The following is a 16,224-nucleotide window of genomic DNA, read 5'->3' on the forward strand; positions in this document are numbered from 1 at the left end:
AACGCTATCTCGGCAACTTGGGCCTCCCCCAGTCTGCAGAAGGGAAAAGAGAGGGGTGGGATGGTGGAGACCAGGCCTAGGTTCCTGTCTCTTGCTCCTTCTCAGCCGGATCCTGGTCCCCCCCAGCCTGTGACCTGCCTGCCCTCAGGCACTTCTGGACAGAGACAGTGAGAGCGAGCAAAGGAGGCGAACCCCCAGCAAGCCGAGGAGGCAGGCGTATGGACCTCCAGAGTCGCCCCGCCGCCCCCTCCCCCTCCCCCAAAACGAGAAGGTAAATACTTACTTAGCCCCAGCACCAGGTACAATCTAATACTCAACAATACTGACGCCTTGTTTTTTTGCTCTGTCCGGACCACAATGCTGTAGCCAATTTAGATATGCTATAAATTTAAGAGGTTGCCATGGCCACGGCGCGCTCATTGGCCACCAGGCGCGCTACGTGCGTCTCCACGTCATCAAATCTGAATAAGGATGCGCGAATTAGTCAGCGGCCAGACAAAGATGAGGATGCGGACGGCATGAAAGTGGAGAAAAGTAGCAGACACTCCGGCACCCGGGGAAACAGCTCGCGAGGTGGGGTGAGAGCCGCCGCCACTGCCACGGCTGCTGCGCACAGAGGGGACGCTTAGAGATTCGGGAAGCGTGGAACCCAGGTCAAGGGGATGAGGCTGTGAAACGCCACTACGGTCCCCCCCTCTCCCAGCCACAGAGAGCTTACTGGTCCCCGACCCCCTCCGGCTTGAGGATTGACTCTCTGGCGTCTTGGCGGCCCACTCAACCGACCCGGGGTAGCGGCTGCCGGGGTAGCGGCGCCCAGGACTCGCGGCCGCCTGGTAGAGGAGGACGCATCGGGCCGGGCAGGGTTGGGGGACACACGCTCTTGGAGCGAGAACCGCCAACGCCTGGATTCCAGGGCCGAAAGGGCAGCGGGGGAGAGCGGCTGGCTTTCCCTGGCCCTAGGGTCATGATGGTGCATTGTGCTGGCTGCGAGCGGCCCATCCTGGACCGGTTTCTGCTCAACGTCCTGGACCGCGCTTGGCACATCAAGTGTGTTCAGTGTTGCGAGTGCAAATGCAACCTCACCGAAAAGTGTTTCTCGCGGGAAGGGAAACTGTACTGCAAGAACGACTTCTTCAGGTGAGTGACTCCCACTCTGGCTCCTGGCCCCGACCTCTCCTTCTTCTTCTCCCCCAGCCTGAGAACTGAGAGAAGTCGCACAGAGAGCGTTCAGGAGCAGCTGAGGGGGCGGAGGTCCAGGAGCCCGGTTTAGGGACTTTTACACACACACACACACACACACACACACACACACACACACACACACACCAGTTTTGTTCCCAATTCCACCCAGGTGCCTGAATGCCCAAGGGCTGGGATGGAAATATACTTCCCGCAGGTGTCTGGGGCTGTGAAGTCGGGGTGAAGGACCGGAAGCCTTCCTACCTGCCCTACCCTCTTGCAATCTGGAGCCATCAGTTCTGACCCTAGAAGACCCTAACCCCGTCCTCTGCCAGCACATGCATTTCAGGATTGCTGGGGTAGAGGGAGGGGAGCCCAGGGAATTCAGAGATCTTCGGGGAGAGCGAAGATAGGGGTACCTAACAAACTTTTCTAGCCCCCCCCCCCTTCCTCCGATCGGCATACATGATCACAGGCTGACCAGGCCTACCTGGGACTGTCTAGAGAGCTGGACTTTCTTGTGGAAACGTCCTGCCCGTGATCGGGTTGACTCGGGCTGGAAGGGAAAGGGGGTGTCCGCTGCGAACTGGCCCTGACTAGAGCCCGGGAACCGGCTTAAAGCCATTGAACCCCACAGAGTGGAGATTCCGAAATCACAGAAGCGAGCTGAGGCCCAGAATTGTGTACTGGGGGATGGGAGAGTGGAAAAAACTGGTTGAGTAGCTCTCTGGGGTCCAGGTATGTGGGGGTGGGGAGGGGAGCGCTTTTCTTTCTCCTTTTGAAAGTTGTTTGGTAGAAGTGGGTTTTTTAAAATTGTTCCTACCCCTTTTCCTTTCTTGAAAAATTCTGTTAGGGCCAGGGGGAGATAGGCAGGCTTTGTGTGGGGGGCAGCCAGAAAGGCTGCGGCCAGGGGTAGGCTGGGAGGCACAGATCCCAAAGAGAGCAGGGAGGCAAGTCCCCTAGCCCCTGAGGCCCAACGAAGGTGAATTTCAATAGGTGAAAAGCCAGGCTCTGCTTTACACATGTAAACTACTCCTAATGGGCGCTAGCTGCCCGGCCCCCCTCTTGTTGTGGTGCTTTCAAAGCTTCTAATGATTTTGGATAAGGCAAAGATGAGTCAATTATACTTCAGGATAAGACCGAAAATGACTTATGAGGCCTAATGTGCTCACTGCATCAACGTCACCCAAATTCTCACTGTTTGGGAGACCAGGCCATTTCTGTGTCCTGTGTGTATATATGTGTATGCTTGTGTGTTCATACAAATATGTGACTATATGTCTTTGTGTATGTCTGTGCATCTTTGGGTATTGTCCTACTTGTCTGCCTCTGCCTGTGCCCACGGGAGTGTGTACTTGTGTGTGTTAGTGGGTCTACCTGTGGGTATGCATGTCTTTGTGTGCTTGTGTATCCATGTGTGTGACTATTAGTTTGTGTGTGTGACTATTAGTTTGTGTGTTTGTGTCTGTGTTCATGTATCTGTGTGTCTATGTAAGTGCTAATGTATATGTTTGTGTGGATTTTGTGTGTGCCTTCGTGTGTGTACTTCCCGTCATTCCAAAAGGGAAAAAAAATCTTAACTCTCTCACCTCCCATCTCACTCCTGGGGCTGACACTAGCATTCACAAACCCTGAGTTCCTTCTCTTCTTTGTGGGTAGCAAATTTTTTCCCTCATCAGGCAACCCAGGAGTGACAATTTAGAATTCCCTAAAATTAACTGGAGTTCCTGGGAGGGAGGAGGAATTGTACTCAATTTCTTGGTAACAAGAACCCAGTTTAGTAATCTCAAAGACACTGGGCTTCTAGATGTTATATCCCTCCTCCTTCTCTGGTCCCCCATCCTCCCCCCCCAAGGGGATCGCTTGAAGCCCGCAGACTGCCCTGTAGCTCCCGGAATAATTGATCGAAGTAGGGCTGAACCCCGGGAAATCGGTCCTGAGGGAAGTAAGGACCCCAAGTCTGTGCCTTCCACTGCCATCTATCCGGTGCAGAGAGTCTCGGGGATAAGGCTTTGCCCGGAGTGGGCAGTATCCCCCCCTTAGCAGAAACCCTGACATCTTTTTTTTTCCATTTGCCTCCAAGAAATCCACCTCCTGCTGCTTCCAATACCCCGGCCCCTCTCCCCACTTTCCTCATTCCCCCAGGGAATCCAAACTTCTCTCCCCAAGGCTGTAGCAAGGCCTGGGTCCCTGGGCTTTGGGGTCTGCAGGATAGTGACCCGGGCTAGAGTGATTGTAAGGGAAAGAAATCTGATCTTACCCCTTTTTCCTCCTGTCTTCGTTATTATTTTAATAGGGAGCCAGTTCAGGAGACTGTCTCCTGCCCAGTAAGATTTTCTACCACCTTGTTATTAATTCCAATTAATAAATAATTATTGTGATTCATAGATAAGCATTAACCGTAATATTAAAAAGCCTCTGGAGTTCCCTCCGGTCTCTGGCCCCAGGCAGGAGAGGGAACCGAGAGAATTCGGGATGGGGAAGAAAGAGACTGGAGGGTGGGGATATGTAGGAGCGGAAGAGTTTAGGTAGTGTTGGCAAGGACATGCAAAGCTGTAGGGCTGGTAGGCACAGTCCCAGGCTGGAATCAGGGTGCCCGGCTCCTCCCTGACCTTAACCCTTCTCTGCTTCTCCACCCTTCGCTCCCTGTTCTTTCATCAGGCGGTTTGGCACCAAATGTGCTGGGTGTGCGCAAGGCATCTCTCCCAGCGACCTGGTTCGGAAGGCCCGAAGCAAAGTATTTCACCTCAACTGCTTCACCTGCATGGTCTGCAACAAGCAACTGTCCACGGGCGAGGAACTCTATATTATAGATGAGAACAAATTTGTTTGCAAAGAGGACTATTTAAACTCGCCCAGTGTCAAGGAAGGCAGCCTCAACTCAGGTACCCGGAGCCCGCCCAAGGCCCGCGGCTGGCGCGCGAGGCTCTGGGGACTGGACTGGACGGACCCGGGCCTGCGTGCTCCCGCTGCAGCCACAGCCTCCGCCCAAACCTCAGCCTGGGAGCATCTGGGCGTTGGGGCGTCGGGGCGGGAAGGTGGGAGGATTGGGGTGGGGGGAGCAGATCTCAGTCCTGCTCAGGCCCAGGACTCTGTAGTGGGTGGGATCACCCGGTGCTGGATTTGCACCTGAGAAAAGCGTTTAGATCGAGGGAAGCAAGGGGAAGGGAGAGAAGGCGAATGAACTGGGTGAAGGGGTGTGAGGAATTGCTGAAATTACAGATGAGTGGGGAGGGGGAACATCTGGCCTTCTGCCTGCCCTCTGTCCCACGTGACCACAACTGGCCGTGGAATAGGTCTCTCTGTCCCCACCCCACACTTCACAAAATGGTGGCGCCTACGGGTCTTAACACTGGCCCTCCTCCCATTTTCTTTACCCCCTACGGTGCCTCTCCCACTCCGAAGAAGGAACCCAGATTGTCCGAACAACTTTTCTTTTTCCTGATGGAAGGGAATGATTTCCCCAGGGCCGGTCAAGGCTAGGGCCCCGGGCTCCACCTCGCCAGCCTCTCAATTGCCCAGGGTGTCAGGGACCAGTGGGGATAGGGGTAAGAAGAGAGGGATAGAGAGAGACCAGGGACGTCAGAGAAATTCACAGCAGCCGCCCTCCCCCCAGTCCCGGCTCCAAGTCCTCTCTTCCCCATGCCCGGCGCGAACAGTCCTCTCCTCTGGGTAGTGGGGATTACACTAATCTCCCTTTTAGAATAAAGAAAAGCAGGAATGCAGGAGCTTCTCAGACCCATCTAGAACTGGGCTCCCGCAAGCATTGCCGCTCCCCTCTCATCTTTGTATCCTATCCCACTCCCGCTACAGTGTCATCCTGTACGGACCGAAGTTTGTCCCCAGACCTCCAGGACCCTCTCCAGGACGACCCCAAAGAGACCGACAACTCGACGTCGTCCGACAAGGAAATCACAAACAACGAGAACGAGGAGCAAAACTCAGGCACCAAGAGACGGGGGCCGCGCACCACCATCAAAGCCAAGCAGCTGGAAACGCTCAAGGCCGCCTTCGCCGCCACACCCAAGCCCACGCGCCATATCCGCGAGCAGCTGGCGCAAGAGACCGGTCTCAACATGCGGGTCATCCAGGTATGAAGCACTCAACCCCAGTGCGTCCCTTTGGGAAAACCCGGGCCGGCCTTCCGCTCCTCCCGCTATGCCGCTGCCTTCTTGCCTCCTTTGTCCCCAGCTGGCTGTCGCTCTCCCTACCCCTCAGTCTCTTTCTCTTCTCTTGGCGTTTTCCTTTCTCTTCGTCCCTTTTCTTCTTTCCTCTAATTCTGCCTTTCTTCTTCACCTTTCCCTCTTTGCTGCTCCCATTATCCCTCTTCTCTTTTCTCTCTTGTCCCCCATCTCCTTCCCTCTTCCTTCTCTCTTTTTCTTCTCCTTTCTTCTCCTCTTTTCTCTTTTCTCGTTCTCTCTTTCCCCTTCCTTTTCTTTCCTCTCTTCCACTTGGGATACTTTCCACTGAAAGCACCCTGATGTGACAATTTAGGAGACTTGGCCTCTAATCCTGGCTCGTACTCCCTGCATGTGCCCTTGGGCAAGTAATTTCTGTTCTCTAGACCTCAGTTTACTTCCTTGGAAGCCCTCTTGGGGCTTTGCTTGCCGGGGTGGTTGTGAGAGAAAATGTTGAGTTATATTATAATAGCAATATCGAATGATATGAGTTAATGGATAGGAAAGCAATCTGCCAAGCCCTACACAAAAGGAAAAGGTTATTGCAACCAAAAAAAAAACAAAACCTTTTCTCATTCTCTCTAAGCTTTCCCTCTACCCTCTGCCCCATCCTGCCAAAGTTCCCTTTCATGTCCTCCGTTTGGTGGCTAAGAAGGAACTCAAGAGCCCTTCGGTTCATTCCCTGTGTCTGCTCTGCTTTCTTCCTTTCTCCTCTCGGGACCTCTGGAGAATCCTGATCCCTGTCCCCAGTCTGGACACTGAAATCACAGCTGCAAGTAGCAAGACTGAGGAAGGGGAAAGGAAGGAGGTGGCCAGGCCTGGGATGGCTTTTCTCCTATAACTGAAAAAAAAGCAAGGGCAGGAAGGATGAATCCAAGTCAGTCAGTCAAAGTCATTCTTATTAGGAATAGGGCTAGGGCAGGTCTCCACTCCTAACTTTGACTCCCCTCCCTTCCAAGAGTCAGATAGGTGTTGGGGAGGAGGTTAATACTGGGTTTGCATAAGGCAAAGGAAAAGGGGAAGGGAAAAGGAAGGGACAGAAATGAAGAGGAAAGAGAAAGGAGTAGAGACAAGGGAAGCAGGAGACCTGAGAGTAGAAGGAGAAGCAGGGGAAGGAAAAGGAGGTGCCTGGGAGTATTTAAATGCTTATGTATGAATTCCTGGGGTCCACAAAAACTGTGTAGAAGAGTTCAGGCCAAAGGGAGAAAGGTGGCCCTTTGGATATGATGGGTAAGACTGTTTCTTTGGTAGGCTGCCCTCTTCTGCCCAGTATCCAAGAACACATTCCCAGGATTCTTCCCTCTTCTTCTCTGTGGTCTACACCACCTGGGCCAGAACTCTTTCCAAAGGCCTTCTCAGGCTATTCGAGGGATAGGATGTCAGAACTGAGAAGGACCTTGGAATACAAAAAGAAACCTTACAACATACAATATCAAAGCCAGGAAGAACCTTGACACAGGATGTGGGAAAAAGGAACCCTCAAAACGAAATTCAGTGCTGGACTGAAATTCAGTGCTAGATTCAAAGAGCCCTCATTTTCCAGAGGAGAAAATTAAGGCCCAGAGAGGGCAAGCAACTTTTCCAGGGTCACACAGCAAAGCCAGCTCTAGAATCTAGATCTCCTGAATTCCAAACTCTGCACTCTTCCTATTATCCAAAAGAGCGAGGAGAACTTCCTTTGCTTCCTTGAGGAGCCGGGAAAAAGAAGGGATTGGAACACTGGTTAGGGAGAGAGGGGGAGGGAAGGAGATACAAATAATTAGGTTATCTCTCAGGTCGAGGCCCCTTTGAGATGGAGAAGGGGAACAAGAAAAGGGGAGGGGGAAAGAAGAATGAAAGAAACCCAGACAAGACCATTAAAAGAGAAAGGACAGACAGGGCAAGGGGAAAGGGAGGAAGAAATCTTTGTTCTTAACACCTCTGACTCTTGGCTTTATGAAGACGTCTGAGGCTGAGACTGGGGGCCGCAAGAAGTCGACTTCATTATCAGTCTCCCCACGGGTTTGCGAAATCCTTCACTCTTGGTTGGTTCTCAGAGTTAACTCTCAACTTTCCCTCCCTTCACCGGCTCTGAGTTTAATCCGCCCTCCTCCCCCACTCCCTCTCCCTTCCCTGGTGGAAGGAGACCAGACTATAGGGAAGGGGAGGGGAGGGAGTAAAAGGAATGAGCTGTCTGTCATTGGAACTTTTCCTCTCTCGTGGTGGGGTAGAGTGGTGCAGAAAAGAGAGCCCATTTAGACGGTAGCTAGAGAAGATAAGGAAATCGAAGGTGAAAACTAGTTTCCTCAATGCTGTCCGCGTCCTCCTCCCCTCCACCCGCCCCTTTCCAAAGTGGAAACCGGGGCCTCCCAATACTGCTCTACTTTCTGAATCTGACCCTCGGCCTTGGTGGTCCCAAAGAGGCACAATCTTAGAGTTCTGCTCACTGCTTCCTTCATCTCCCACCCCCAGGTGTGGTTCCAGAACCGCCGGTCCAAAGAGCGCAGAATGAAGCAACTGAGTGCCCTTGGTGCGCGGAGACACGCTTTCTTCAGGAGTCCGCGGCGCATGCGTCCACTGGGTGGCCGGCTGGATGAGTCGGAGATGCTGGGGTCCACCCCCTACACCTACTACGGAGGTAAGGAGCACTCGGTGGAGTTCTTCTGCCTCGCGTGCCAGCACCCAGGCCCCTAGAGTACTCCCTGTAGCCTCCCAGGAGCCCAGAGGAGTGCCTACACCCCCGGAGAGACTCCTTCTAGAAATTCACTGGCTCCCAGCTTCCTAGGGGCACTTCTGCCCAGGGTATCTGTCCCCAGCTGTGCTTGTAGGCTTACATTCACCGACGCCCAAGCACCAGAGACTAGGCTTGCTCACGATTCCAGACCAATACGGGCGATCTGCAGAAATCTGGTTAGGCTGCTCTGTGTCGCCGTAAAACCAAGGCCCTGGATTCCCTCCCCAGCCCTTCACTGGACATGGAGACACCTCTTCTCCACGGCCACGAGTAACCCCGGTCCCCCCCACCCACCCACTGTCTTCCCCGTGTGGTAAAATTCCAGTCGTTGACTTTATCTTTACTTTGATTTGCCTTTGGATACCATGTGTTTCCATTTAAAAGAAAAATAATGAACTCTACGTTCGGAATTATGGGTGTAAAAATCCATTGCTCTAAATATTTGATGAATGAATGAACAGAGCAGTCTCAAATGAGAGAGGAGCTATAGAAGAGAGAGAAGGAGATAGAGGCACGTAGGACAGACAGAAAAAGTGATACAGAAAGGAGCTGAGAAAGAGAAGAAACAGATCAAAAAGATAAGAAATATAGAGACAGAAAATTTTAAAACCTCAGTTATAGTGACTTGAGTTTCTTTTGGAGAAAAGTTTCTATGGGAGGGGAGGAGGGAGAGCAGAAATCTTGAATGTTGTCTCCCAGTACCCTTGAACCCATCCATGGGCCTGGCCAGCAGACAAAGGACAGTAATGGACCTTTCCTGGGGTGGGATGTAAACCAAAGGATGCTGCTTTGGCATACTGGGTGCAGAGAAGAGGGTTCTTCTGGAGCCCTTTAAATTGTTTGAGCATCTGTCGGTGGGCTAAACCAAGCAGGGTCCTTGGGGAGGGGCGCGGGGGCAATATCCCCTGACAGTGACTCCAAGAGGCAGGTCCATGTTAACCCATACCCAGTTTAAAACACAGACCAGATAGGTCTTCCTCTTGGTCTGGAGCTCCTCCCTCCCCCCTAAAAAAAAATATTGTGGTTTGGGGAGTTGTATTTCAGTGTTTTTCCTAGAGCCAAAGATAACCTGAGAGAATTTACAAATAATGCTTTTACAGGGTTGGGTTTGGGAAGCATTCATTCTCCATCCCTACTGGTTTCCAGGAAGGTTCAGCTCTTCTTCCAGTCACTTGTCCCCCAACTCTGGGCCCCAGGGCCTCAGGGGAATTAGCAGGGCTCCCCTGCCTCCTGGTTCTAGGACATAGCTAAGCCTAAGTAGGTGAGTCAGGCAGCTGCCTGGGACACAGGACTCAGAGGGGAACTACATACAATGAGGGACATTTTTCAAATGTGAATTCAAGACAGGTTTTAATGTTCATATTATATAAATGTTTTAGTCCCCCCCAAAATCTAGCTCTCTGAAACCCAGAAGAAATAACTGTGGTAGGTGAAGGGGTGTGGTAGGCTAATTTCAGCTTAACATAAAACCTGGGTGGAAAGTGGGATAAGATAAGCTCTTAAATCTCTTCTAACTCTGAGATTCTATGGTCCTCTGCTAGAACAGTCACACACAGGGGGGTACCTTTTCCAGACCTTTTGAAGGGCAAATTAAATCTACTCAGAGGCCCTCGTATCAGCCCCTACAGACTGACTCTGTGGGTGTGTTAAGAGTGAGGAGGCAGTGGTAGTGAATATACTTTAGGGAGGGGTGGGAGAGAGCTGGGAATGTGGAACATCTGCCTCCCTGGCCATGAGCCTCAGAAGAGAGGCTTCATGAAAGGGAGAAAGCTGGATTCCATGGTGTTAAATAAGAACAACAAAACAGCAATTTTAGGGCCAAGACCATATATCTCTGGAAATGGGGAGGGACCATAAAGAGTAAGGCAAATCAGAGACAACCAAAAGGGGAAGGAGAAAGTAAGGAGGGGAGGAAGAAACAGAGACAGAGAAACAGAGACAGAGAGAGACTCAGCCATCTTCAATATTCTTCTCACTAAGTGATCACCACCACTTGGCAATATTATCGCACTCTATCTGCCCATACCATGTGAATTCTGTTTGACTTTTAACTAAAAGTAATTTTGTTAGTTAAGTATAAAGTGATCAGTCATAGCAGGAACAGATGGGCTGGGTTTTGAATAAAATTAATAAATAATATGAGAACTTGTTTGTGTGCATGCGTATGTTAGGGCTGTGCATACTTGTATGTATGTATATGTATGTATCTGTTGGCATGTGTGTTGGGGTACGTATTTGTATGTTTTATGTTTAGGGGGAATCTGTGGTGTGTGAACAGTTGTGTTTGTATGGGGTATGTGGGTGTATATGTAGAAAGTGTATGATATATATGTGTATTTCTGTGATATATATGTTTGTATTTATATTGTATATTGTGTATTTCTGTGTCCATTACCTCAATGTTGTGTGTATATACATATATATTTTTGTGTGCATTATGTGTGTGTGTCTGTACAAAAGTGTATCTTTGATGTGAATCTGTTTTATTTGCATATGTGATATGCATGTATCAGTTTGGTAAGAGTATGTGCATTTGTGTGATGTGTATGTGTATGTACATGTCTATATATTGTGAGAACTAAATGAGTTAGGATCTGTGAGGTGCTTTGCAATAAAAGCACTCCCGAAATGATAAGCATTATTTTAGCTTTAAGTGTGTGTGTGTATGTGTGTGTGTGCGCGCGCGCGCTGATGTGCAGTGTTCTTGTTCCAAAGAAAGGGGACCTAAACCCTTTGGCAGTAACAATGTCATGACACCAGTGTAAGCAGTCAAGAAAGTCCTGCATAATCCAATCGTGACCAAGGTTCCAGTGGATGGCATCTGGTGACCTCTGGCTCCCAGGGAACTCTGATCCATTTGCCCCAAAGCTGAGGACCTCAGACCAGTAGTGTTCTGACATCCAACTGGACTCTAGAACAAATGTTGTTGATCAAGCCCCCTGACAGAGAGGCTTCCCATCTAAGTCCTGTTCCATACCCCTAGACCCTGTGGGGAGGGAGGTTTCTGAAGAGTAAGACTATTATTTTTTAAAATAATTCTGATCAAATGGGATAAAACAATATCATTATTAATAATAGTAATGATGATGGTCTTTCTATAGGTAAATCATTTTATTTCACTGAACCTCAGTTTCCTCATCTGTAAAATAGGGAGAATAGTACTTGTAGTAACTATCTCACAGGATTGTTGTGAGTCAAACAAGACTTATAAGAAAAATCTCTTTGCAACCTTAAAGCTTTCTGTAAATATAAGTTATAGGTACTGATTAGTTCTCACCCCTCTGGGAGTCTACCCTCCCCATGTCTGTGTTTACTTCCCCCAATTCCCTTCCTGACCTCGTAAGTGAGGCAGGGGAGGTCATGTCACAGGTGTGAGTGTGAGTACTCTCGACTTGTTGCTCCACCTGGGTCCGGTTGCTCTGGGCATCTGCTAGAAGTTTGCCCCCTCTCCTGTGTGCATCTCATCCTTCCTTCTCCCCTATACCTTTGTGGAGAGGGAGGGGAGAGGAGGAGAGTGAGAATGCAAAAACAAGAGAGAAGAGAAAGATTGGAGAAAGAAATAGAGAGAGAGAAGAAAAAGCACTGAGAGAAAAAAGAGAAAGGGGAGTGACAAAGGAGAGAGAGAAGAGAGTGGGGAAAGGGTAGATGGAGAAAGAAGGGGAGGGGTCAAGGAGTAGAGAGTAAAGGGGAGACAGGGAAAGACAGGAAAAGAAGAGGGAGAGAAAAGGGGAGAGGAAGAGAAGGGAGGAAGAAAAGGGGGAAGAAGAAGAAATTTAAAGAGACCGAGAGACTGAGGCAAGGAAAGAGAGAGAATGGAGATGGGGGTGGGGGAAAGAGAAGGCCGAGAGGGGAGAGCCGGACCTGCGGCCACGCGGGCCGCTCTAATCCGCGCTCCGAGAGATTCCGTCCCAAGTCCCAGCCAAGTTTGGCACCCCAGTAGCACGCAAGAAAGGGCACTTTGTGCTGGAGCTGTCTGTGTGAACAGAAGCCCCGGGCTCCGCGCAGCGCCCCCTCTCCCTCTTGTGTGAGCGTGAACAAAGCGCCAGCTGCAGCCTTTTGTACCTCTTTCAGACGGTATTTGTTCCAATTACCTCCAAACCCTGCCACCATATGGAGGCCGCTAGCCGAGCTCCGGCTCCCCTCAGTAGGCCGGGGACTTGCAAAGTCGCCTCCGCGGCTCCTCAGCTCCCTGCCGCCGCGGCTGTTTGCAGGCAACCGAAGTGCGGGGCCCTGTCCTCTCTTCCTTCCTTCCTACGCGGCTCCCCACCTTTGCTGGGGTAGTTCTTCCCCCCAGAACCTCCTTGGGCAGTGTGCTCCAGGCTTGCTAGGAGAGGCGCTTCCTGTGCCTTCATACTGAACGGCAGGGGGTTGAGAGGGAAGGGACGAGCCGCAGCGGCCGCCGGCCTGGCCAAAGGAACATCGTTCTCTTTCTCCCTGGGCTCCTACCCCCTCGCTCCTCTCTGGGAAACTCACCCTCTGGTGCCTGGGTTAGGGGGTGGGTGTGAAGGACAGTGCGATTTTAGATTTTGGATCCTCGAGCAATCAGATTCTTGTGACTTTCATTCAAAGGGGCCCACAAACATACTGCACACCTCTCCGCAGATGTGAGGGAAAAGTCAAGATTTCTATCTGGTTTTTTTGTTTGTTTGTTTTTTTAAGGCTCTTTTAGGAATGAACACAGAGCGATTTCTCGCAGGGTTTAGGCAAGATGCGATGTCCTTTAGCTGTAAATTCAGGTAGTAATTATAGTGAAGAACCTGGGTCCAAGTACATATACCACTAACTTACTGCATAACCTATGTGTCTTGACTTTTTTTAAGGCCTCAGTTTCCCCTTCTGTAAAATAAGAGAGGAGGTTAATGATTTCTGAAGAACCTCTCAGCTCTGATATTCCCTGTTCTAAGATTCCTTATGCTTTTGACATGCTCATGTTCTGTGCTCTAAGACCCTCCAAGATCTGACATTCTATACTCTGAGTGAACTTCCTCGATGCTCTGAGAGTGTGTTCTAAGGTCTCATTACCATCTAACATCGTATATCCTGAAGTCCCTCCCAGTTCTGACATTTCATGTTCTAAGGGCCTCCCAACACTGACAGCCTATGTTCCTGGCTGTGTTGAATTGAAGGTTTCCCTCGCAAACAATCGATTTTTCTTTTCGAGTCTAGGACAGTTGGACAAATTTTGAGTCCAAAAATTTGGGGCAAATCGAGCCCAGGTTAATGGGAAGGGCAGGGAGGGTCCTGGCCCCTTCCCCAAAGACCCTCTCCTCCAGTCTTTGGACTTCCGCACTTGCATCCCTCTGGCTAATCACTCTGACCCTCCGCGGGCAAATCTCTGGGCAAATAACTGAGAATATCCAGCGTAATGTGGTAATGTCAGGAATAATCGCTCCAAATGTGTAATGAAGAGGCACGAATGGGGCAGAGTGAAGGGAGAGAGGAGTGGCCTTTACGCTTCAGACTGACTTTGTCAGTCGGGGTTCATGCCAGTGTGGACTGGGTTCTGTGTATTTGACCGACTCTGGTCTTCTAGGAACTACTAAAATAGCCAGTATAAACAGTTCCCCCACTTTTGCATTAACCCAGAATCTTCTACATCTAGTGGAGGAGAGAAGAGGGAGGGGATGATGGGGGAAAGGGGATGAAATTTGTGGTATAATCTGGGGCTCCTTCCAGCCAGTGGTAAGAGGGAACCATCGAAGGAGGATTCCTGCCCAACTCCTTACCTCCAAAGGCTTGTCCCTGGGCCAGAGATGTCATAGGTTGCTCTCCCTTACCTTTCTAATGATTCTCCTTCTTTCCTACCTCCCTTTCCCCACCCCCATATTTTCCTCCTCTCTCTTGTTTCTATCTCCATATTCCAATCTATCTCGACCTCACCATTCTTTTTCTCATCCATTTCTATTTGTATCCTTTCATCTTCTCTCCTCTGTGCTTCCTCTTTTCTTCTACTTGTATCTTTGCTTCTGCTGCTCTGCCTCTACTTATCTCTGTCTCTTTTCTCTTTGGTCTTTGCATCTTAATGTTTCTGACCTTCTCTGTACTTCCGTTTTTTTCTGTTCTACACTCTCATCTCTTTTCTATTTCCATCTCTTGGTTTCTCTCTGGTGTCTCCCCATGCTTCCATACCCTACCACCACCACCCCTTTTTTCCCCCTGATTTTGACACTCGATGGGTCTCTGGTGTCTCTGTCTCTCTGGCCATTTCTGTGTGTCCCTTCTGTGTATCCCTGTTTCTTTTTCTATTTCACATTTTATTTCTGTCTCTTTCTCTCCAACCATCTCTGCATTCCTCTATTTCTGATATCTTATTTCCTTTATCTCTTGGCCTGTATGTGGTATCTCTGTGTGGGTGTGTCCCTTCTTCCGTTCTGTTTCCGATTTGTCTCTGTCTCTGTCGGTCTGATTTCGTCTATGTGTATCTCTCTCCATCTCCGGGCTTGTGGCTTGCTTCTGTTGCTTTCCGGGTCTCGCCCTCCCTGCCCCTCCCTCCCCGGTACCTTCCCCATCCCCACCGGCCAGATTACCAAGGAGACTATTACGGCCCTGGAGGGAACTACGACTTCTTTCCGCACGCCCCGCCTTCCCAGGCGCAGTCGCCCGCGGACTCCAGCTACTTACCGAACTCAGGGCCCGGCTCCACCCCGCTGGGGCCCCTGGAGCCGCCCCTCCCGGGGCACCACTCTTCAGAAAACCAAAGGTACACGGATATGATCTCGCACCCGGACACGCCGAGCCCTGAGCCGGGCATGACTGGCTCCCTGCACCCCATCCCAGGCGAGGTCTTCACCGGGGGTCCAAGCCCGCCTTTCTCTATGTCCAGCAATAGCGGTTACAGCGGGCCACTGTCACATCCCAACCAGGAGCTGAATGAGGCCGCCGTGTGGTAAAAGTTGCTGGGAACTTCCCCAGCCCCGCCCCTGCCCAATACACCCGGCTTAGGAACTGCACGGAGCACCCAGACCTCTCCCCACCCCAGGCCCGGGGCCTCTGTGGATCCAGCGTCCGATACAGAACACACATGCACACACAATTTCTCACTCACAGACTCCCAGTCTCTCTCTCTCTCTCTCTCTCTCTCTCTCTCTCTCTCTCTCTCTCTCTCTCTCTTTCTCTCTCTTTCACACACACACACACACACACACACACACACACACACACACACACACACACACACACACACACACACACACACACCCCTATACCAAAACGCGCAGCCCCGGGCTTGTATCCCACTGCCTCCAATCCCAGGCGTTATCGCCAACCGAGCCTCACTCAGTCCTCCCTCAGGTCCACCCTCTAATGTCTGACTCCTCCAAATGCGGGATGGTGCTTGGGGAGAGCCCAGTCTATCCCTCACTCGGCCACCCACGCTGGTTCGATGCGGCTCTTTCCGGGACCTAGAGCCAGACCACAACGTTTTTCTCCTCGAGGCTACAAGCAGTTTTCTTGGACCAAAGTCAATCCCCACTGGATCAACGGATCCTGAAGCACCTGCGAGACTTAAACCTATGTTCCCCTTTTCTTCTTTTCGTAGAGGGAGGGGAGAGGCAAAGAAATGGAGACGATTTTTTCTTCTTCGACTTCGAATGGCATTTTTAAAAACTTTTTTCTCCCTCACCTCTCCCTTTCTTTAAGAAAAAAAAAAACGAGAAAGGTGTGTGAGAGAAAGAATGGGGAGGAAAGAAAGATAAAAGAAACAGTGAGAAGGGAAAACGGGAAAACACAGGATACAGGTAGAGAGATAAGGGGAGACGAAGGAGAGAGGAGAAAACGCAGAGGGAAGAAAGAGGAGAGGGAGAGAAAGGAGAAAGACAGACAGAGAAAGAGAGAGACAGAGACAGAGAGAGAGACAGAGAGAGAGACAGAGAGAGACAGAGAGAGAGAGAGAGAGAGAGAGAGAGAGAGAGAGAGAGAGAGAGAGAGAGAGAGAGAGAGAGAGAGAGAATGAGAATGCGAGTATAAGAAAAGAATGTGTCTTGGTTATGGACTTGGGTTAGGAAAGAAGAAAACAGCCTGGAATTTGTCGCCCCCCTGTGGCCTCTCCCAAGACCCCAATTCAGTTTTCCTAACCTCAAACGTGGAGGGGGTTTCCCCGGGGGGTTCCCTCGGGGTTAGGGAGACTCTCCACCCCTGCCCTTTTTGCTTTTGATT

The 16,224-nt window shown here is 50.6% G+C and overlaps 1 protein-coding gene across 1 annotated transcript; it reads left to right on the plus strand.

Annotated features, from left to right (window-relative positions):
* Nucleotides 1–964: 964 nt before the first annotated feature.
* LHX5 (LIM homeobox 5) lies at nt 965–15,091 on the plus strand. Its single transcript, XM_072599388.1, has 5 exons — nt 965–1,137; nt 3,841–4,064; nt 4,993–5,270; nt 7,809–7,974; nt 14,593–15,091. The coding sequence occupies exons 1-5, from the start codon at nt 965–967 to the stop codon at nt 14,958–14,960; spliced, it is 1,209 nt and encodes a 402-aa protein (XP_072455489.1). The 3' UTR covers nt 14,961–15,091.
* The last annotated feature ends 1,133 nt before the right edge of the window (nt 15,092–16,224 follow it).

This window comes from Notamacropus eugenii, chromosome 4 (assembly GCF_028372415.1).
Source record: "Notamacropus eugenii isolate mMacEug1 chromosome 4, mMacEug1.pri_v2, whole genome shotgun sequence".
In the NCBI taxonomy this organism is placed as follows: domain Eukaryota; kingdom Metazoa; phylum Chordata; class Mammalia; order Diprotodontia; family Macropodidae; genus Notamacropus; species Notamacropus eugenii.

Excerpts from the sequence above, each read along its gene's own strand:
- LHX5 (XM_072599388.1), top strand. The coding sequence starts at position 965 with ATGATGGTGCATTGTGCTGGCTGCGAGCGGCCCATCCTGGACCGGTTT. Across the intron at positions 4,065-4,992 it reads GGAAGGCAGCCTCAACTCAG|TGTCATCCTGTACGGACCGA; the intron begins GTACCCGGAGCC and ends CTCCCGCTACAG. Across the intron at positions 7,975-14,592 it reads CCCCTACACCTACTACGGAG|ATTACCAAGGAGACTATTAC; the intron begins GTAAGGAGCACT and ends CCCACCGGCCAG.